Source organism: Schistocerca cancellata, chromosome 8 (assembly GCF_023864275.1).
Source record: "Schistocerca cancellata isolate TAMUIC-IGC-003103 chromosome 8, iqSchCanc2.1, whole genome shotgun sequence".
In the NCBI taxonomy this organism is placed as follows: Eukaryota; Metazoa; Arthropoda; class Insecta; order Orthoptera; family Acrididae; genus Schistocerca; species Schistocerca cancellata.
Window position 1 is genome coordinate 492,610,193 of NC_064633.1, and position 23,881 is coordinate 492,634,073.

Here is a 23,881-nt window from a genome sequence, read left to right on the forward strand (position 1 = left end):
CCTACACAATTGCACCAAATGAACAGAGACAGAATTTTTAAACTGGAAAGCATACTTAAGGAAACACTGTGCATTCTAAGTAACTTCACATAGGCTCAATCTGATCCTCAACATATGATAGAGATTCTTGAAACCAATTTAGCACAGGAATGTTTTAGTTTATCATCAGGCAGTTTATAAGGTGCATCAAGCAAGAAGAGTCACGAAACGTGCCCTAAGTGTTTGTGCCTTTTACGTGGGAATTCATCTCACATGCCACTCTTTTTGCTTACATCTATTAGAGATGATGGCTCTTCTATAAGAAAGACACTGCTCACATATCATCCAACGAAACACATCAATGTTCTTATGCAAGGAGAAAATGTTATAGTGGTAAAACTACGTGGCAACAGTTTATGGGACAACATGTTTTTATGAATGTCTAAATAGTTTGGATCACATCAGCTTTGAAATATTCAGTGCCGGATGCTGCAAAGATCATGTGACTCATATTGTTCCTAAGCAGATTCTTCATCACATGAAATACCGATTTTTCACTGGCATTAATCAAATTTGGAAGGAGATGACATCTTTAAAAACTTCAAAGACTCCCTGGAAACTAACCAAACTAGTTGACAACTAATCTCCACTGAGGTAAGTTAGTTAAAATTCACATACCTTTCTTTTCATTACACAAATTTCATGAATTGATGAGTTTTGTGCTGCATTTATACAATGGGAACATGTAATTCCATGGGTTGCATACAGAGCAACTGATATCTAGTGGCAGGAAGAGTGAACTAGGGAATCGGCACACTTTCTCATCTACTTACTACGTGCACAATAAGAAGTGTACTCTACCAATGTTTATCACGTTATCAATAACAAAAGACCAACTCAGTTATTATATCTAAATATAGGTAATAATCAAAATGGACAGCTATTATGATATTGTTCTGAACTAAATTATCAACTTTGAGAGTAAAATTGTATTTACTTAAGCAGGAAAGGAAATGCAATATCTCCTACAATTCAACGGTGAAATTAATAATGATTTCTGGACCTCATACTATAAAGCTGTATTTACTTTTGAATAATTTAAGGACATTTATGAACATTACCTGTGTGGTGTCAGCAGAATTAGAACACAAATAGGTGATTGTAGCCAAACATGGCAGTGCACGTTCAACAAGCTGGAAGCAATGTGGTCGATCAAAAACACTATCATGGACCTGATACAGGTAGGCACAGCTGAGATCAATAAGACCCTTTGGTTTTGTACGCTGTAAAAGCAAAATAATAAGATTTAATGCACAGAAGGACTAATAACAGCAAAAATAAACACCTGCAGTACTTCACAATTCATAATGTATTCTAACTGACAAAAAATGTGTAAAACATTTGGAGGTGTGAATGGAAACAACAACCAGCCACCTTTTGCTTTTGCAACCCTAGGACCTCTACAAGTAATCTGCATCTAATTTTGATAATGCAATCTATTTAAGCAAGAGAGCGTAATTTCAACTTACATATAGCAGATTGTTGATGGACACAAAGTTCATATAGTACACGAGAGCCTGATATGGCTCACCACTGATGAAGAAAATTATTCTGATTTTGATAATTATAGAACCACTTTGTGCTGTTATGTCAATATCATGAAAAGGATAGATTGCTGCTCCACCATATAGCAGATACGTCGAGTCACAGATGGGCACAACAAAAAGACTGTCAAACAAGTTAGCTTTCAGGCAAAAAGGCCTTCTTCTGAATTCGACAACATACATATGCACACTCGTGTAAATGCAACTCACACACATGACCACTGTCTTGCCTCGGCAGCCAGGGACAGTGGTCATGTGTACGCGAGTTATGTTTCCGTGAGTGTACATGTGTATGTTGTTGAATTCAAAAGAAGGTCTTTCTGGCTGAAAGCTGAATTGTTTGATGGTCTTTTTGTTGTGCCTATCTACGACTCAACATCTCCACTATACGTTGAGTAGCAATCTATTCTTTTTATAATATTTACATTATTCCATTCTGGATTTTACATTGTTTGATTATGCTGTTATGAGTTGCCTTGCCCCACGACAAGGAATCCTGTAATTGGTTCTAGTCCTTCTCCATAGTTTATCAATTACTATTTCCTCAATACAACTGTTTTTGATAATTCTTAACTTTAATTTCCATTCTTATTAGTTCCTCAGGTGGTTAAGGGGATAATGTAATAGATACAGATGAGTAAGGACTGGGAAGAGAGCCATTCCAGACTTATATGGATGGCATGATACGTTGTCAATAACAATGTAAGTATGGTTTGATTTCCAGTGCATTTGCAAACAGTGTTTATCATTGAAACAAGAAATAATGGGACTAGATGTTTAAATAAAACAACAAATGTAATAGTTTTGTGCTTACGATTTATAGGTGGGACCAAATTTAAATTGACCATTTCTTGTCATCCTCATATACACAAGGAACATATAAAGTTTGAAACTCTCATTTGAGAAGGTATTTTAATGTTACTAAGTCACAGAGCAACCTAAATTTGAAAAACAGTTAGAGTGTGAGGGAAAACATTCTGTATTTTGGAGACAAGAAGCTCCATACAGCACAAAACCTGAAAACAGTTCTGAAAAAAATCACCAGGTCACCAAAGACTTCAATAATGGTAGAGACAGATCAATGATACAGTACTGAATGACAATGTCCCCCTCCCCAATGGAGAGAGACAACAAACAGATTGAGTTTCATACAAAACACTAAAAAACTGAGCTACCAGGAGAATCAGGAACATGGAATTCCGCAAGAAATTGTGATTAATCCAGAAATCATTCTAGTGTGATGCGTGTGTGTATTTTCAAAAGGCAACACATGCAGCAGTGCTGTCATCCACAGAGGGCACCTCAGAAGTGTGTGTGTTTGAGAAGGGGTTGGAGGGAGGGAGGGAGGGAGGGAGGGAGGGGAGAGAGGGAGGGGGAGAGAGAGGGGGAGAGAGAGGGGGGGGGAGAGAGAGAGAGAGAGAGAGAGAGAGAGAGAGAGAGAGAGAGAGAGAGAGAGAGAGAGAGAGATGCTTGGCCCCAGTACTCTATATATGTTGCTACAGCTCTGTGTACAAAATTGCTTCCTGCTGCTGCTGAATGTTACTTATATACTGTGTTCAAGTTGTTAATGCTTCCATGGAATATGTTGTGTTCAGTCTATTGGTTGTGTTGTACTTATACCTAATTACAACGCTATTGGCGACGAGTGTGGTCTTGTTCTCCACACAGATTTCTATTCTGGTTGGTCCTCTGTTTTCTCTCCTGATGGGTGATGGTGTTATGGAGGACATTTAAATTGGTTAGTTGAACAGCAAGAACCATTCACCACTGTGTTGCATCACCAATCACAGTTGCTGGACATCAAACTCGGGCACTTCAATCATTGGCTTCTGTTTTGTGTAGCTGGGATCCTCCTCCATCTGTGTCACCTGCTATTTTGCACTCTGCAGCCCCCATGGTTTATCTGCCTCTCTTTTCTACATATGATAAGGCTGTTGAGGGATGGGACGCATACAAGAAGTGTCTGTGACAACACTTCCAAGTTTTTGGGATTACTGATGCTATTTTATGTCATGTCCTGTTCCTTTCATGGATATCGACAAGAATGTATCAAGTCATATGGCAACTCACTCCTTTGCAGGATCTATATTCTTAAACATCTGACCAAATGTGTGAACTTCTTTCAAAATACTACTGCCAGCGCACACATTATTGCAGCCCACACTGAGTTTTACCACTGTAGGAAGCAACCACATCAATCTATCAAGCATGGGTGGCTGAACTCCATGGGTTAAGTAATCATCATCATTTTGTGTCCATTGTGAATAAAGGACCGTTTGCTGATCAGATGATGAGAGATGATATCATTTGTTTAGTGCGTCGTGAGGTGTGGGAGTGTGCTCTCCAGTGTGAAAATCCATCCCTCTCCGAGGTTTTAGCTATTGCGTAGTCATTCGGGGTGTCGCAAACTATGGGTAACCAAATTGAGCCAAGTTGTGAGATATTAGCAATCCAACACTCTCCTTCACACCAAACTTCAGATAGTTTGGAGGGGGAAGACATGGCTACAGCAGCTGACACACGATCACAGCGTCGAGGCAGCAAGCGTCACTCCCAGCAGCAGCCGTACCAACAAAGTAAACAGGCCAGTAAACAGCAACGTACATATTCCAAGCTCCCAACCTGCCTTATTATTTCATTAACAATGAGCACCCAATCTGTCCAAAATGCTGGGCTATCTTTCATGACTGCAACAAAAAAGGTCACATTGTTGCAACAATTCAGCACAACAATCCTGATGCAGATATGGACATAAACATTGTATCGGCTATTTCTGTTGCGCCAAATAAGCTTTTCATTTATGTTAGGTTTTTCATAAAGTTCTGTGCATGCAAGTGGCCTAATTTTTTTCAGACCCGTTTGATTACAGTGGCACTCAGGAAACAATTCAAAGAGATGAATAAGATTCCATCATGGAATCCAGTGCTGTTCTGCATTTTGCATCAAATGAATGATCTACCCTCTCTGTTATGGTAAAGAAACAGCTGAGCTGGTTATACCTCTGCAGTGATTTTAAAGTTTCTGTGAACACACAATCTATAGTGGATACACACCCAATACCATGCCTGGACAAACTCCTTGCAAAGTTATTAGAGTCTTAAAAAACTGACTTGTCACGTGCCTATTTCCAACTCCCTATAGATAAAGAGTCACAAATATATTAGCTGTCGATACTCTTTTTGGACTGTAACAATACTTGGGGTTGCCTTTTGGAGTTGAAAATGCTCCTGCTATTTTTCAACATTTTTTGGAGCAACTTAATAGTGTCTGTGCTGGGTTGTATAGACTATTTTGATGACACTGTAGTTTCCATTGCCTCTACCGAAGAACATTTACAAATATCCGTACTCTCTTCTGTCCTCCAAGCAGCCAGATTGATGTGCAATTTGCAAAAATGTCAAATTTTCCAATCTTCTATCATTTATCTCTGGTTTGAAGTTTCTCACAAGGGTCTCAAACCCCTGCATCAACATGTTTCTGCTGTTGTATCGCTTCCATGCACTATGTCAGACAAAGAAATTCAAGTTTTTTTGCAAAGTTGCCTACTATCATAAATGTTTACCTGGGGCAGCGACAATTGCAAAGCCACTACGTGCAATGCTGCTCAAAAGTACCCAGTTTCACTGGTTGCCAGGTTGTGAAGCTGCGTTTTCCACCCTTAAGACCATGATGCTGTCTGTGCCCTGCTTAGTGACATAACAACCAGGTCTCTATTTGGTCCTTGCAACAGATGCTTCCCAATATGGGTTGGGGGCGATACGGGCTCATAGATATCCCGATGGCTCTGAGTGGCCTATTGCTTATGACCCAAAAATGCTTACTCCTACCAAAACTAGGTACATTCAGATAGAAAAGGAAGCTTTGGCCATTGTATATGCTGTGAAGAAATTCCAGGTTTTCCCCATGGTACCAAATTCCACTTGGTTACTGATTGCAAACCATTGTTTTCCTTATTTAGTCTTTCTGGGCCATTACCGGACAAAGAGGCATATCACATTACACGTTGGGCTCTTTTCATTTCTCATTACAACTACGAAATTCATTTCTGCTCTATGAATCAACATGCAAATGCCAGCCAGTTTGGACCCAGGATTTGATCAAGAGGAATTGCATTGTTTCCACATTGATGTCGCCGCACAGCAGATGTTTGATGCTTTTCCTGTGACTAGCACACGGGCTGCGGATGCTGTGGCCATTTTGCAGAAGGTCAAAACATTTGTATAACATGGTTGGGTTGGCCACATTCATCACCTTCTCATATGTACGAACCGCTCCATAATTATTACATCTTTTAATATCGATTATCTGTTGTGGTTGGTGTTCTGCTTTTAGATACAGATCACATGGCCCCGTGGGTAGTGAACCTTTCACTGCTTTGTTCGGAGGTTCTCTCTTTGTTACATGCAGGTAATTGGGATGTATTGTGCACAAAAGTGTTGGCCTGTCGACACATGTTTTAGCCCATCTTAGATGGTGACATTCACCTGGTTGCCTCCTGTCCACAATAGGTGCTTCATTGATTCCTTGGCCGATGCAGTTGCTTGCATAGGATCATATACATGTGGATTTCGCTGGCCCCTTTCTCAATGCTTATTGTCTATGGATCGTTGACACATATTCTTGTGTTCTGTATGTCGTTCATTGTGTTTCCACATCCATAACTGCTACCATCACAGCCTCATCCAAAAGTTTTTCATTTGAATGCTTGTTTACGATGTTACTGCCCGGTAATGGTCCCCAATTTTCATTGCAGGAGTTTGTGGCATTTTGTGATTCCCATGGGGTCTGTCACATGCTAGCCCCACAATCTAACAGGGAGGCGAAACACATAGTGTGAACCCTCAAAAGTCAGATGAAAAAGTATGTTAACAACTCTTCATCTGATGCTGTCTTAGATCGGTTTCTCTCCCCATACCGTTTCACACAGTTTGGCAAGAAGAGCCCAGAGGAGCTACTCCACCGACACGAGCCGAGGCCACTGCTACACCTCTGGTGTCCACCTGGACGTCAACAAGTGCATCCGCCACACCTGTTATGGCTGGGTGTGGCTGTCTGGGCGCACGGTTTCAGATGTCATCCTACATGGATTCCAGTTGTCATCACCAGATGCTGGGGGTGGTGTTCCTGTGACATCTTCATCGAGGACACCTCTGCTTGAGTCACCATGATTCAGCTTTGCCTTCATGTGGATGGCCAGGTACCCCCTGATGTCACAGCATTGCCTCAGCTGAGCCAGTCTACATCGGACACCACGTCACCCGCTGCTGCCGGCTCTCCATTCCCGCGCAGGTGAGGGCATCCGTCCTTGGTGGCTGAACCAACAGTTTGTCTATTGCCTCCGACACCATTGCCAGGGATTCCAGCACCTGTTCCTAGCAACTACTGATCAGTATCATCAGCACAGCTAGCACCGTCACCAGAGTCGATGCCCGAGTTTGACATGGAAACAGTTACGGCGCTGCTGGTGTTGCTGTATGGTTTGACACAGGAAGGAGGAAACAGAATGTGTCTGCACCCAAAGCACTTCAGACTGTATACTCCCATTGCAGCATGCCACCTTAGCCAGAGCCCAGCAAACGATGACAGCATGGGTGTCTAAAAAACCTGTGATCTCCCTAAAAGAGGAGAAATGCAATGACACGCATGTATTTTCAAAAGGCCATGCTTGTGGCAGTGCTGTGTCATCCACAGGGGGTGCCTCAGAGAGAGAGAGAGAGAGAGAGAGAGAGAGAGAGAGAGAGAGAGAGAGGATGAAACTCGGGTACTACACAATCATGTGTAAAAGGAAAGGCTTTAATGCAAAGTCATTGCTGGCTGAGAGCAAGCTCAGATTGTGGAAGCAAGTCAGCTGAGAAGTTTTCATGAGAACAATCCACACATTTGCCTAAGCATTTAGGGAACCTAAAAATTTTAAAACTGAATGGCCAGACAAGGAACTGGGCCCAAGTCCTGTTGAATGCAAGACTAGTGTCTTAATCACTGAGCCATTCTCCTACTGTATGGAGAAAGTAGGACAAAATTAAATCTTGGTCTATTTCTCTTTATAGTCATTTAGCATTTACTATTTTACACAATTACTTTGTGAAATACAGGTGAGTAAAATACAATTCTTTTGTAGTTATTGCGTACATTAGAAAAATGAATTATTTTACAAACTGAGTGCCCGACTACTGTGTCAATCACAATTATTTTCCTTTTTTATGGTTATATAGGCAACAAAAGAGTGAGTTTGGTCCAGAGTTTCATTGCACTTTTATTTCTAGAAGTAGCAGCAGTAAAGTTTCAGTGCCTTCCTAGCACGTTGTATGAAATGGAGAATGGACACCATAAAGCAGCTGGCTTACTGATACTGTACCACAGATTCGATTTCTCTCATTTACACACTGTGTGCAGAGTAAAATAAATGTAGAATGTGCCCTTCAGATAAATATGCACTCAGTCATAGTGATTACATGCACATAATATAAAGTGATAACAATTTGATGAATAAATTCAATTTAAAAAACAGTCAATCTCACAAAGAGACATCTGACTACCGTCAAAAAAAAGTTTTCGGGATATGTATGTTATTCCTTTTGGAAGAGAGAATGAATGGTTAAGAAAGGCTGGAAATGAAGAGAAGGTTACTCACACCCAGTGTCAAGTACTGTTCAACTGTTTTGTTTCCTTGTAATTTATGTGAATTCACTCACCTTTGGATTATCATAAAAATATAAATGAGTATCAGTTCCATCAACCAATAACACAAAATACATTGACTTCCATTTCTTGTTTTTCTCACTCTTCTTGTTGAGGTAACCCTGCATTTTAATGCCTGAAAACAAAACACATATTGTGCAATAAAACAGGTCACTGAAGTTTAAACTAAAAAGAGCATTTTTTTACTTCAGTTTCCTTACCTTTATTTTTCTTCACCCCTGATTGTTCCCTGCATTCACGAAGTGTGGCATAAATCTTCTCAGCATGCTGTACTTCTTTTGATTTTATTGTTCCATCTCCATCCATATTCTACACCAGGAAAATTGTATTGTCATAATTTGAAAAATTCACAAAAACAATGTTTTTTTATATAATCTGTAGTACTGTGGGTTCATAACAGGACAATGGCACCACCTGGATGTGGCAACAATTTCAGTCAAACATGTTTATACTCTTATTTAGTGAACAGTTCAATCTGCAATTTGTGAACAAGTGCACTTTGTAAATGACACTTTGGAAGCAAAAGTAAATATTCATTATGTCATCAGAACTCTATTTTCATGGTGGTGCAGCAAATGTATGTGATGACAGTACACTATTTGCTACATAGATTTGTTTGTTTAGTGACAGTATTTTTCAGGAAAGTACTTGCAGAAGTTATGCATATTTTTTAAAGCGCAGGAACTGTTGATTTTTTTCAACAAACGCAGTAGTGCTCGATAAGTACAAGAAATTATATGTGGTCCACTGTTGAGAACTGTGATGTGTCAAATGGCTCTATGGTTACTTGGCACAGTAATGCAATAGTGAAGGGAGGTGGACCAGCAGTCCCCCATAAGAATCAGTGGTATTTGGTAAAAAGTTAAGTCAAGCATTATGATTCGTCACCATCAAAAATCATAAAAAAACATGAAGAATGTATAGAAAATGCATAAAGGCATCCTAAGTTTGGAATTACATTTAAAGGAACATCAGCAAAAACAAACAGAACCATTATAGAGGCTTAAGACTTGTGAGGTGATGTAATCAAAAGTGTGTCATTCAAATGAAACACTCGACACACAGGCTATCATAGCAATGAGTGTATTTGTTGCTCACGGGTTGACTTTTTTGTACAAGGCAGTTTGTGTGTTTCGGCAAAATGTTGTGTAATTAGTTATGGTTAATAACAAGGTGTGTTTGGTTTGAGAGGGGGGGGGAGGGGAGTCAGCCCAAAATTGATAACCACTGCAGCAATAAACTGTACAGTCATGTAACTGAGACAGGTGAAAAAAAAAAAAAAAAAAAAAAAAAAAAAAAAAAAAAAAAAAAAAAAAAAAAAAAGTCAAATCTTCCTCAATATTACATAGCTGCAGACCTTCCATTCTGAAGCAGCATACCTCGAATCAGCTTAGAGCATTGCAGCTAAGAACCTTTATTTGAAGATGTTTGTGTAAAACACGGTGTTATTGCAGTGCTAATGTAAAATCTGCCATTTTCATCCTGTTATACATAAGGCATTAAAATTTATCCTGTGTCTTTTTGTCAGCTAAAAATGGAAATGAGTGTTTGGCGTCATTGGCTGGGAGGCCCCTTGCGGGGCAGGTCCGGCCGCCTTGGTGCAGGTCTTATTACATTCAATGGCACATTGGGCGACCTGCACGCCAGATGGGGATGAAATGATGATGATCTTCCCTGCAGAGAGAGAGAGAGAGAGAGAGAGAGAGAGAGAGAGAGAGAGAGAGAGAATGTCCCTTCCAGAGGAGCATCAGTAGCGTCTACTGTCCCCTACAAAGACAGGGACAGTAATAGGTTCTCCCGTGGTAGGAGTTTTTTAAATTCCTCTGTAAGCTTCCTGAATCTAACCATTTTCCACTTGGGAGAGGGGTGGAGTAATTCTCTGGGTAGGTAGTCTAGTCTTGGTCATATCCACATAGAATACCATGCAGCAACGTTGATAAACTATATATGTGTTTCCACGGGTGACCCTTGTTGTGGAACAGGAAATATCTATGATTAATCAGGAATAGGAGGTAGTGGGAAGATTATGGAGCAAAATGTTGGGACCAGGAGTGGCACAGGGATGGGCAAAGACATTTCATGGGTTAGATGGGTGACAGAATACCACTTTGGGAAGGGTATAGGAAGGATACTCCTCACTTCAGAACTGATGTGCGATAGTCGAGGCCCTGGCAGAGAACGTGTTTCAGTTGTTCCACTCCTGTGTATGCTAAGTGGTGATGAGTCCACTACTGTCAGGTTTTGTAACTTCTCAGGAGGTGTACAGAATAGTTGGGTGTGTTGGGAGACAAGCATGACAAATTATGTCTCTCGATAAGGCATTTTGGTTTGTTTTGATCTGTGAAACCCTCAGCAATGCCTTAGGCATATTGGGAGCCGGACTACTTGTTTTGTAGGGGACATCCATGCTTGCGAACGGGTACAAGAAGGCCTTTTGTACATATTGAATGCAGCAGCTTTCACAGCTATTGTTTGTGATTAATAAGTTTTATATGAAGAAGTTTTCTTATGAGGCCATCAATGAATTATAAAGTAACAAAATGAAGTGGCAATTCAAATACTGAAATGGAGATAGCTTACTGGGTCATTGAAGGTTAGTTGAAATGATGGAAGAGAAAGAGTTTGTGGAGGAGAGAGGACAGGTCAGTTTCATATCATGTAAAAGCCGATGACGAAACAGAACTAGGCGAGGTGTTTAAGATTCTGGTTGGGTACAAAGGATTCTTCTATATAGCCCACAAAAGTCTTTTTATTTTTTTTAATTTTTTGATAAGGCACTCAAAGTAGTATTATGGTTAAAGTTATAAAAAAATGGTTCAAATGGCTCTGAGCACTATGGAACTTAACTTCTGAGGTCATCAGTCCCCTAGAACTTAGAACTACTTAAACCTAACTAACCTAAGGACATCACACACATCCATGCCAGAGGCAGGATTCGAACCTGCGACCATAGCAGTTGCGCGGTTCCCGACTGTGGCACACAGAACCGCTCTGCCGGCGTTATAATTACAATGACTGTCATATGCTTAATTTCTATTCTCACTTTGTTTCCATGTGTCTTTGTCCTCCACTGGACTGTTATATTTCTGTTCCGTCTTACCTAATTCCTGTCTTCAGCTCCTTACCTCTTTCTATTACTCTAAACCCTCCATTTTCCCCTGTACTTTTTTGACGTTGTTTCTGGCAGCGATAATTTAGCACGTTGTTGCCATTTTCTACATGTCTGTCTGCTGTTCAGTCCTACTTCTTTATAGCGAAAAAAAAAAAAAATGCAAATGGCTCTGAGCACTATGGGACTTAACATCTTAGGTCATCAGTCCCCTAGAACTTAGAACTACTTAAATCTAACTAACCTAAGGGCATCACACACATCCATGCCCGAGGCAGGATTCGAACCTGCGACCGTAGCAGTCCCGCGGTTCCAGACTGAAGCGCCTAGAACCGCACGGACGGCTTTATGGTGAGTTGCAATTTATCCTTATACACATATTTACATTCAATACTGGATTATACATCAATTTGTTTCAACTTTAACATTTTATGGAGCAAAAAAGTGCAGGAAGCCTAGTTTGTTGCTTGTCTAAATTAGCAGGAGCATAAACTAAAATTACAAGAATTTCTGTTTCATTATTCAGGTTTATAATAATGTATAGAGCACAATTTTAAGAACATGTTATTCCATTTTTATGAATAAAAGTCATTAATGTTCATAACACAGTCTTGCTAGGAGATGACATTCTCTTTTAAATTTGTGATACTTACCCTACTCACAGCCATAACTAATGTGTGGCCTTCCACAATCTGTTCCTTTCTATATCTGTTTATGACAGCATCCAAACATTCAAATGTACGGCCACCCATCAAATATCGAACACCCTTCTTCTCAATACGAAATCTCTGAATCTGATTATTGATGTGAAAGAACAGAGAATAATCACCAGGTGAGTTGTCACTTGGTCTAACAAGGAAGCTTCCCGGTCCAGCTATAAAAAACAACCTTCACATTAAAGTGACCGGCAACACACTAACTCATCTAAACACTGATTAAAACTCATATTTTACATACCTTTAACAAGCATATCAACAGCTTCACTTTTGGTAACATTTGGATGAAACCAACTAAAAACAGTATTTGGATCAATATTTTCATCCAAGTCTTCAACCAAATCTCGGAAAATCATTCCCTGTTCGCCAGTCCGATGTGCCGTTACCCACAGCCATCCATCTCCCATGTCATTATGGACAAAAAATATATCACCTTTCTGAAAACTAAATATAAAGTAAACTGATTAAACCCAAAAGTGTGACTATAAAGATACAGTTTTATACTCTATCATATCTACAACAATAAGAACCCAAAATAAACAAAACCATATTGCACTTTCAAAGCCCACAAGCAAACAATGTTTTTCACATTCTTAGGGAATAAACCGTGCATAAATAAGGTATTTCCAGTATCACTGATAGACTGGAAGTGGTAACTCATAATTCAAAATTAAATGTGGTGTGTTGTATTTGTGAAGACCATATGGAACAAAAATTATTAAAAATAAGCACTTGTGTGTTTCAAACGCTGATATATGTTTTACTTTTTATCTATTTCATGTAAATGAAATACATCCGTCATTCATTCATTTATAAGTGTTTACAGATCCCTTCAAAAGAAGAGAACACTGGAGAAATGTGGGACAGAAAGGAATTCATTAGTAGCAGAATTAGCTAATATAAATTGCCTCTGTATGCTCGTTAACTACCAATCTTATATGAAATTAACCAGAAATATTATTTTTATTATATTTCTACATTAAATGCCAGCTTAGGAACTTAGATTAAAATCACTATTTTGAAAACAAAGTAGTTTTCAACCATTTATACACTTAGCTGTCGATTACCTACTCCATCATCAATAGTAATTTGCACATTGTATGATGCAAGGATTACTTAAGTGCTTAATGGGATTGGCAATTCCAAACACACAGTTTATAAGTGCGGCATTGGGTTATGCTTTTTATTTATAGATATACATTTTTAGAATAAACAACTTCTTACACACACTAACAGAAACCTTAAACAAAAGCCCAAATTCTCTTTTTTCCATATTCTGTCTTGTAATTGCATATACCACAGCAAACCTAAAACAGATTTTAGTCGTCATTTTTAAATACCATTTAAGAGAATAGGTGTTGGTGTGCAAGGCATAATAATGCTAATGTCCTTGAAGAAAATCATGCGTGTATTATTGATAACATTTTCACTCAGCACATTTGCATAATAAATCCTTCATTGATGTTATTGCTTAACAAGTACTTAACAATTCATCCAATGTAAACACAGGAGAGACTTATGATTGGGGGGAAATTAAATTATGGTGTTCCACAACACTCAATTTTAGGTCCATTAGTGTTTCTGAAAAATGTAAATGACCTATTTAGTTTAAATGATCTTCTGTCTAGTTTACGACAGGCAAAAATAATTCATTTACCAGATGACACTAGTATTTTAATCAGTCCAAATAGACGTACAGCAACAGATGAAAAGATAAGTAATGCTCTTATAAATGGTCCCAGTTTCAAATACACACATTACAGATTTGCTTATCTAGCGGTAATATACCAATGATAAATGAAAAATGTGGCGAGGCAACTTCAAAAATTTTAGTTATTCGATAAAGTCATATGGATAATTTTGTGGGGTAATTCATCTGAAGTAAATTTTCACTGCTCAAAAACATATTGTGAGAACAATATGTGGTGCTCATTCGTGATCATCTTGTAGACATCCGTTTCAGATGTTAGGTAGTTTGACTATCGCTTCACACTACAGCTCACAGGGAACAATGATGTATACAATTACAGAGCAAGAAGAAAAAATGGCATTAATTATTCCATAGCTTGGTTGTGTTTAGCACAAAATGGGGTGCACGATCCATCCAATAAAATTTTTGATCACTTATCCAATGTCTGATGGATGGTAAAGTTAAATTTGATCATATGGGATCATATTCTGGGTAACTCGTCAAACTGAGCAGCAGTTTCTAGATTATGAAAGCGTGTAACAAGACTCATTTGTGGTGTAAATTCAAGAACATCTTGCAGAAATCTGTTCAAGGAACTAGGTAGTCTAACCACTGCTTCTCAGTACATTTCTTCCTTGGTGAAATTTGATTCAAATAATATGCTCTATTTCCAATCAGTAGCTCAATAGTTAGTATCAATACTGTGAATAAGAACCATCTACATAAAGAGCTAAAATCATTTTTGTTGGTCCAAAAACGGGCACAATATTCAGGAACACACATTTTCAATAAATTGCCAACAACCATTAAGAACTTGGTTTCAGATAAAGTACAGTTTAAACAGAATTTGAAAGAATTTCTGATAGGCAACCCCAACTCTATAGATAAATATCTTGAGAGGGACTGTCAGAACAGCTTAGGTAAAAATGTCTGTTAGATTTCAGTTTTACCAGTCGTTTGTCTCAACAGTCAAAATTAGGAATCAATTTGTGTACGATAAATTTAACCTGATGTGTAGAAACGATTAATTCACATTTGTATTAAGAGACTCATTCCATATCACCAGATTAATCATACAAATGACCTCTGGAACATAAAACTAGCTACCTAGTGTTTCTTGAGAACGTTATCATGCAAGGCAAAATATCATTCCCATCAGCAGGTCAGCAACACAAACTGAAAAATACAAAGCTAACTTTCATTTGATTTTTTTAATCACATTGTCAGTGAGTTGGTTCCATTTTAAAATGTTACCCACATAAACACTAAGTATTGTGCATCAAGTCTCATTTAGTAGTCGACCCATGATATTTACTTCTGTCATAGACATCTGCTACCGACATTTATTTGAAACTGAGTAATTTTGTTTTTTGTAAGATAGGTAGCTGTGCAATATCCACAAATGATGAAATTTAGTGGCCTGCTGAGTATAGTGTACACATGAAGGGTAGTACCTGTATTTGGCCTTCACACATATGCAAGGCAGTTAGCAAAGCGTACAATAAATACCCGCAAACCCTTGGAGAAAAAAAATGATGAAATGCTCCTAACTTCCTCAAATCCAAGTACTCTATGAGAAAATAATTGCAAAGAAAGGGAGTAAGATAAGAATTAATGTTCTGTTTATGATGAGATCATCAGAGATGAAGCAAAATATCAAATGGGATGGAAACAGGCTGTGTCCTCTTTGGTGGAATCACCTTGTCATTTGCCTTAAGCTATTTACAAAAATAATTACAAATGAGAAACAGAACAACAGTGTAATTTGTGAGGTAGACAGATGATAACAATTCTTTCATTTGGAAATATGTTAATGTCATTTCAGCTATCAGAGAAAACTTCAAACAGTGTAGTTAAAATATTTAAATAACCATTTGCAAACTTAATCTCACTTGTTGTAAAAGATGATCGAAGTCTGTAAAATAGATTAAAAGGAACATTACCACTGTCCTATGCACTTTTTTTTCCACCCAACACAATACATTTCAGGAATTTATTCCTACTGTCAATTATTATTGGTTCCACTCCACCATGGATAGTTCTGCTCCACCATGGATATACATCAGTCTCAGCTGAAGACATTGTATGTACACAGATGTAGATCCCATATACGACATGATAATGGAAAGAAATTACTACAAAATGTGTTTCTGGTGATAACGATCACTAATTCTGTTCTCCCGAGTTACTTACAAATATTTAAAATGAACAATGACCTTCTTCCATCCATAAAGGGAACTTAGAAAATCATAAAAAAACATCACAAAAAGGGTAAGACATTGAGTCACAGACAGGCTCAACAATAAAGACTGCTATACATTTACACTTTCAGCCAAAAGGCCGTTTTCTGAAGTAGGAAATACACACACACACACACACTCTCTCTCTCTCTCTCTCTCTCTCTCTCTCTCTCTCTCTCTCTCTCTCTCGCCTGACTGGAGAGGCAATCTGTTGGTGGTGGAGGTGAAGAAGAGGCTGGATCAGGAGGCAGAGGGATAGCAGGGTATGGATGAGGGAAGGTGTAGTGCTTCTTGGAGTAAGCAGGGATATGGTTGGGGCTGCTAGGTGCTATTGGCAGCTTTGTGGAGGGATAGAGGAGGGTGCAGTGGTTGAAAAGAAGGCTGTGTAGTGCTGGGGTGAGAGCACGGGAGGTGATAGGTAAGTGAAGGACAGAGACTTGCAAAGGACGAAAACAGAGGAGTTAAGGGAACATATGATATACTGCAGGAAGAATTCCCACCAGTGCAATTCAGAAAAGCAGGTGTTGGTAGGAAAGATCTAGCAGGTGCAGGCTGTGAAGCAGTCACTGAAGGAAGTGCGTTGTGTTGGGTAGCAATTTATGCAGACAGACAGTTTATTGGTTGACATGCCCACATAGAAAGAAGCACTTGCAGTTTACTTTGTATGTTACGTGACAGCTTTCACAAGCACAGCTTCCTTTGATGGAGTAGGAGATGTCCTCGATTGAACTGAGCAGGTGGTGCTGATGCTGGTTGTGGTAGTGGTACGAGGATGTATAGGATATGTCTTGCATGTGGGTCTATTGCAGGGACATGAGATATGAGACAAGCAGTTGGGAATGGGGGTGAAGTAAGGATGGACAAGGATACATACTCATCACTGCTCCCAAGTCCTTGCCTCATATACCTGCAATATACTTAGATACATACTCCCACTCCCACTACCTACTATTCCAGTCTGGTCCCAGGTACCTTCTATCCCATCAAAGGCAGTGCTACCTATGAAAGCTGTCATGTGATCTACAAACTGAGATTCAACTGCTGTGCTGCTTTCTACATAGGCAGGACAACTAACAAGCTGGCTGTCAGTATGAATGGCCACCAACAAACTGGCCAAGAGAAAGCTGAACCACTGAGTTGCTGAGCACGCTGCTCAGCACAATGTGTTTCACTTCAAACCACTATTTCACAGCCTGTGCCACCTAATAAAACCACCTTTTCTGAACTGCAAAGGTGGAAATGCTCCCTGCAATATATGCTACATTCCTGGAAACCTTCTGGCCTCAACCATTGCTAGTCCTTACCTACCCATCTATCCTCTTCCCTATCCCCACTCCAGCACTACAAAGCTGGCTATTTCATCAACTCACCGACTACTCTTCGTCCCCTCCTCTACTCTTCTCCTTTTCTGCTTCCCTTCGCCTTCCCTCCCTAAACCTACCAGTTCTATCCTGTCCCCACCACAGCCCTGCAGCATACTCCCACAAGCACTATACCTTCCCCCCACCTTACTCTGCTATCCTTCTCCCTCACCACCCCAGCCTCTTCCTTACCCCCACCATCCACAGATTGCTTCTCCCATCAGGCGCCGTTGCTACATGCAGTACAGTGTCAGCAGCCAGAGACAGTGGTCATATATGTGCGAGTTGTGCTCGTGTGAATGTGTGTGCGTTTTCTAAATCAGAGGAAAGCCTATATACCCAAAAGGGTAAATGTATAGCAGTCTTTTTTTTTTATGCCTGTCTTCGGCTCAATGTCTCCTCTATATGCTGAGTAGCAATCTATCCTTTTCAATAATATTGTCAACATTACAATTTATGTGACAATTTAAAATTTCATTAGTTCCGCATTTTAATAAGGATCGCTTTCATGTTTTTGTTGTGTTTTTAACACACTAACTGGTACAGGCATAGTGATGGATGTTTCACCACCCGGACCAGCCAGGCATCGAGCTCTGCCTTAGCTGCTGGTGGCCTCGTGGCAGTCGCCATGTTAACGGCCTAACTTGTGAACTTTTATTGCAAATGCCAGAAACACTCTTAATTTCTCAGGTCTTGTCTTTGTGTACTGTATTATGCATGTCACACACTGAAGGATGTTTCTGTTGCTACTGCTAGTTTATGTATTTGTATTCAAGTGTAAACATTCCAATTGTCTTTACAAATGCTTCTACAGAATCTACAGTTATTAATTCCTCAAATAAATTTCACAGTTAATTTCTGAAATATAAAAACTGTTGATTCTTTTAGCATTTCAGCAAAATCTCTGATGGCAACAAAGGACAAAAATATCAAAAGTATAACTTCACATAGCAGCATAATTTTTATGGGCACGCATTTCGAACTTTATCTCTAATGCTCCTTTTAAGAAGGATCTTAAGAACTGAATTTGTGGTTTCTTTTTCTGTAGTTTGTGTTAACTGTTCTGCATTTCATGAACTTTGCAGATTGTTATTCTGCCTGGTATGAAATAAGATTTGCTGGAAGATCTGCTGTTTTGCTATTTGCTGTGTACAGTTACCTGCCTTGTTTATTATTGCTTAAAATGTCCTATTTTAATTAGGAAGCATGTATGACCAACATACATTACCTTATTTGCTTTTTATTTACTGAGGCTGGGAAATGATTCAGGCAAATCAACAAGTAATAATTAAAAGACTTGACACTGATGATGCAAGCACTTAATGTTTGTCCATGGCACCCTACACTTGAATTACCATCAGCTGGGTTAACTGTCCTGTTATTTACATGAAGCCCTACACAAATAAGTTACAAGAAACTAATGTCATTCGTCATTTTTTCTAGTGACGCATTGTTGTTACAGATCCATACGCATTCAGAATTTCATTAGCAAAATCTACTTTAAAATGAGGATTCACCAAATAATTTTGTGTAAAGTCAACACTGTTCTTGTCACATGCAATTTACATTACTACAGTATATCACAAAGAATTTTTTTGATAATTTGTTGTACAGTTCGCATAAAATAGTACTAAGTGCACACAATATTTTATTCCCTAACACAATACATTATAACATCTGGATGAACTAGTCCAATCTGAAGACTTGGCAAATTGTAGTATCAGCGTATGTCTCACGATTGAAATCTTATGTCTTGGCACAGCTTATGTAGCTGTACAACTTCTGTGTGGGATTATTTGTGGCCGCCTTTTTCTTTCAGTCAGTTCTGAAAGTCAATTCTGTGGTTATTCTTGTCAAAACCCTCAAGAATAATACGAAAGAAGTCTCCCTTTTTCTGAATTACTTTTTTGCATAATGCATTATCTTTGACGTCTCTGGTCACACTACGTAAGATTTTTAACACCGTGTATTGTATACTCCTGTAATTTTTTTTCTGCAAGTCTTCTAGTCAATGACATAATGTTCTGATCTTTTTTCTTCTCATTGACATTTGACCCAACATATGTTGTGTGTGTAAAAAAGGCTCAAATGGCTCTGAGCACTATGGGACTTAACAGTCCCCTAGAACTTAGAACTATTTAAACCTAACTAACCTAAGGACATCACACACATCCACGCCTGAGGCAGGATTCGAACCCGCAACCGTAGCTGTCACGTGGTTCCAGACTGAAGCGCCTAGAACCGCTCGGCCACTCCGGCCGGCTGTTGTGTGTCCTTTTACTAGAAAAAGAGCAATATGTCAGAAGATAGTGTGAATATTGTATGCTGTTACAAGTTTCTGTGCTCCACCCACCAATCTTCTATAGGTGAATGGCTGCCAACTCCTTTTACAAACTATCCTGTTCAGGGATTTCCATTATTGTTGTACTTCAGACAAAATGTTCACTACATCCTATTCATTAAATCTCTCTATATACTAGTTTAAGCATAGAGTTTAGGTATTTTTTGTATTGTTAACACTTTACTTCCATTTTACATGTTGCGCCGTGCGTCAAAACCTTCCACAAAGTTTTGATATTTTTCAACATTGTGCCTCTCTGGTGGAATCGGTTGTGTAGAAGCTTTATGCCAGAAATGATTGTGGTGCGAATGTTGTCCATGAGGCAGCATGGCTCATGTAGCGAAGGAGTCTCGAGTTAGCAGCAGCACGAGGAAGGTGGTGAGTGCACTAGGAGCAATCCATGAATGTGTCAGAAAAGGACTTGGCTGTATCCAGAGTGATAGTGTGGCCTCGTTGTTGTTGAGAGCCATTGTTTGGGAAGCTGTAATTTGGAAAGGAGCTCCCTTCTGCATGCAAGAGCACTTTAGTTGCACAATACTGGTGTTGCCCAAAGGAGACTGGCAGTTAAAGCAACAGTTGAAAGTCTGTGCAGCCATCACTATACTGTCACTGCACCCTGGTTGCATTGGCACATGAGTACTGGATAATCTCACATGGAGCTGAGTAACTTTATCATTGTGTACTTGCCCATCTGTGTGTTGTAGTTGTTCGTCTTGCTAAACTGTATTCTAGTTCGCCCTTGTGGGGGGAGGGGGGGGGGGGGGGGCGTTAGTTCCAAGTGAATGGCCATTTGTTTGTTTTAACTGTTTATGTTACAAGGTTGTCCCTGAGTTTGCCCTGGTGGGAGGCCATTATTTGTACATGTGTGTGGGTCTGGTGGTAATTAACAAATTTTAAATTGTAGCACAAGAAACTGGTGTGTACAAAACTTGCAATAAAGGGGTTCCACTGTAATTTATTGTGTATTTCAAGAGCTTTTGTTAAAATGGATGTATCTAAATACTTTGTGTGTTTGAATTGCTGTCAGTTTTGTTATAAATTTCTTTAAAGATTATTATATTAATTTTGAAATTTTATCACAAATAGTTATCAATCTTGAGCTGAAACTTAATTGATGTTATAATTGATTTGTAATAATTGTTGTTAATAAAATTGTTTTAAAGGATGTCTGAACTCATGTTAGCCCAGCACCTTACCACTCCTTAATAGCTCCTACTGTATCACATGTAAAATGAGTACGAGCAGTCATTAGCGAGCTTCCATATGCCTCAGACTGATATAGAAGCCTCCTAAAGACACCCTTAGCAGATGGGGACAAAATAGATCCCAGAAACCACGGTATAATAGCCAGGAGAATTTCAGTAATTTTTACCTTTCTGGGCATGAAAATCTGCATTTTATGATATGATAAAGCTATTACGACCCCAAATGAGGGCATTGTATGATTACACATGATACATTATTACTCAGACCATTAAACTTATAGGACTATTTAAACAAATTTAAGTGTGCTCTCTTTATTCAAACACCGTATATGAAATAATTTGTACATGGATTGTTCAAATACAATGTAGCATGGAAAGGACTACCACAATAAAAAAAAAAAAAAAACCACATGGTTTCTACACTATACCGATGAGCCAAAACATGACCACCTGTTTATTAGCATGTTGGTCAACTGTGCTACCGATTCTGCTTGGTATGGATTAGACAAGTCCTTGACAGGATTCTAGAAGTCTGTGGCACCAGATATCTATGCACAGGTCAAGAAATTCCTGCAAATTACTGGATGGTGGTTTGTAAACATGCAGATGGTACCCGATCCATGTTCCAGTGGGTACAGATTAGGCACATTTGCTGATAAAGACATCCTTGAGTTCACTACAATGACCCTCAATGCACTGTAGCATGATTATGACATTGCAACATGGACAGTTATCTTGCTATAAGAAGTCATCACCATAGGGGAGACTTCAAGCATAAAGCAATGTAGGTGGCACACGAGGTTATGTAGTTCACTGCTATCACAACGCCTTAGATTGCCACCACAGATATCTTGGAAGCCCCACAGCATAATTCTGCCCTCATCAGCCTACATCTGTGGTGCAGTGCATGTTTCTACATCTACATCTACATTTATACTCCGCAAGCCACCCAACGGTGTGTGGCGGAGGGCACTTCACGTGCCACTGTCATTATCTCCCTTTCCTGTTCCAGTCGCGTATGGTTCGCGGGAAGAACGACTGTCTGAAAGCCTCTGTGCGCACTCTAATCTCTCTAATTTTACATTTGTGATCTCCTCGGGAGGTATAAGTAGGGGGAAGCAATATATTCGATACCTCATCCAGAAACGCACCCTCTCGAAACCTGGCGAGCAAGCTACACCGCGATGCAGAGCGCCTCTCTTGCAGAGTCTGCCACTTGAGTTTGTTAAACATCTCCGTAACGCTATCACGGTTACCAAATAACCCTGTGACGAAACGCGCCGCTCTTCTTTGGATCTTCTCTATCTCCTCCGTCAACCCGATCTGGTACGGATCCCACACTGATGAGCAATACTCAAGTATAGGTCGAACGAGTGTTTTGTAAGCCACCTCCTTTGTTGATGGACTACATTTTCTAAGGACTCTCCCAATGAATCTCAACCTGGTACCCGCCTTACCAACAATTAATTTTATATGATCATTCCACTTCAAATCATTCCGCACGCATACTCCCAGATATTTTACAGAAGTAACTGCTACCAGTGTTTGTTCCGCTATCATATAATCATACAATAAAGGATCCTTCTTTCTATGTATTCGCAATACATTACATTTGTCTATGTTAAGAGTCAGTTGCCACTCCCTGCACCAAGTGCCTATTCGCTGCAGATCTTCCTGCATTTCGCTACAATTTTCTAATGCTGCAACTTCTCTGTATACTACAGCATCATCTGCGAAAAGCCGCATGGAACTTCCGACACTATCTACTAGGTCATTTATATATATTGTGAAAAGCAATGGTCCCATAACACTCCCCTGTGGCACGCCAGAGGTTACTTTAATGTCTGTAGATGTCTCTCCGTTGATAACAACATGCTGTGTTCTGTTTGCTAAAAACTCTTCAATCCAGCCACACAGCTGGTCTGATATTCCGTAGGCTCTTACTTTGTTCATCAGGCGACAGTGCGGAACTGTATCGAACGCCTTCCGGAAGTCAAGGAAAATGGCATCTACCTGGGAGCCTGTATCTAATATTTTCTGGGTCTCATGAACAAATAAAGCGAGTTGGGTTTCACACGATCGCTGTTTCCGGAATCCATGTTGATTCCTACATAGTAGATTATGAGTTTCCAAAAACGACATGATACTCGAGCGAAAGACATGTTCTAAAATTCTACAACAGATCGACGTCAGAGAGATAGGTCTATAGTTTTGCGCATCTACTCGATGACCCTTCTTGAAGACTGGGACTACCTGTGCTCTTTTCCACTCATTTGGAATCTTCCGTTCCTCTAGAGACTTGCGGTACACGGCTGTTAGAAGGGGGGCAAGTTCTTTCGCGTACTCTGTGTAGAATCGAATTGGTATCCCGTCAGGTCCAGTGGACTTTCCTCTGTTGAGTGATTCCAGTTGCTTTTCTATTCCTTGGACACTTATTTCAATGTCAGCCATTTTTTCGTTGGTGCGAGGATTTAGAGAAGGAACTGCAGTGCGGTCTTCCTCTGTGAAACAGCTTTGGAAAAAGGTGTTTAGTATTTCAGCTTTACGCTTGTCATCCTCTGTTTCAATGCCATCATCATCCCGGAGTGTCTGGACATGATGTTTCGAGCCACTTACTGATTTAACGTAAGACCAGAACTTCCTAGGATTTTCTGTCAAGTCGGTACCTAGTATTTTACTTTCGAATTCACTGAACGCTTCACGCATAGCCCTCCTTACGCTAACTTTGACATCGTTTAGCTTCTGTTTGTCTGAGAGGTTTTGGCTGCGTTTAAACTTGGAGTGAAGCTCTCTTTGCTTTCGCAGTAGTTTCCTAACTTTGTTGTTGTACCACGGTGGGTTTTTCCCGTCCCTCACAGTTTTGCTCGGCACGTACCTGTCTAAAACGCATTTTACGATTGCCTTGAACTTTTTCCATAAACACTCAACATTGTCAGT

At 39.6% G+C, this 23,881-nt stretch overlaps 1 protein-coding gene across 1 annotated transcript in view; it reads right to left on the minus strand.

Annotated features, from left to right (window-relative positions):
- LOC126095200 (ras GTPase-activating protein 1) overlaps nucleotides 1-23,881 on the minus strand; it is a 175,390-nt gene that overhangs the window by 126,272 nt on the left and 25,237 nt on the right. Inside the window, exons 4-8 of the mRNA XM_049909932.1 lie at nucleotides 12,349-12,551; nucleotides 12,045-12,265; nucleotides 8,483-8,591; nucleotides 8,276-8,397; nucleotides 1,101-1,262 (exon numbers count right to left, since the gene is read on the minus strand). Of these exons, the coding sequence (XP_049765889.1) occupies nucleotides 1,101-1,262; nucleotides 8,276-8,397; nucleotides 8,483-8,591; nucleotides 12,045-12,265; nucleotides 12,349-12,551 (817 nt within the window). The remainder of the gene's footprint in view (nucleotides 1-1,100; nucleotides 1,263-8,275; nucleotides 8,398-8,482; nucleotides 8,592-12,044; nucleotides 12,266-12,348; nucleotides 12,552-23,881) is intronic.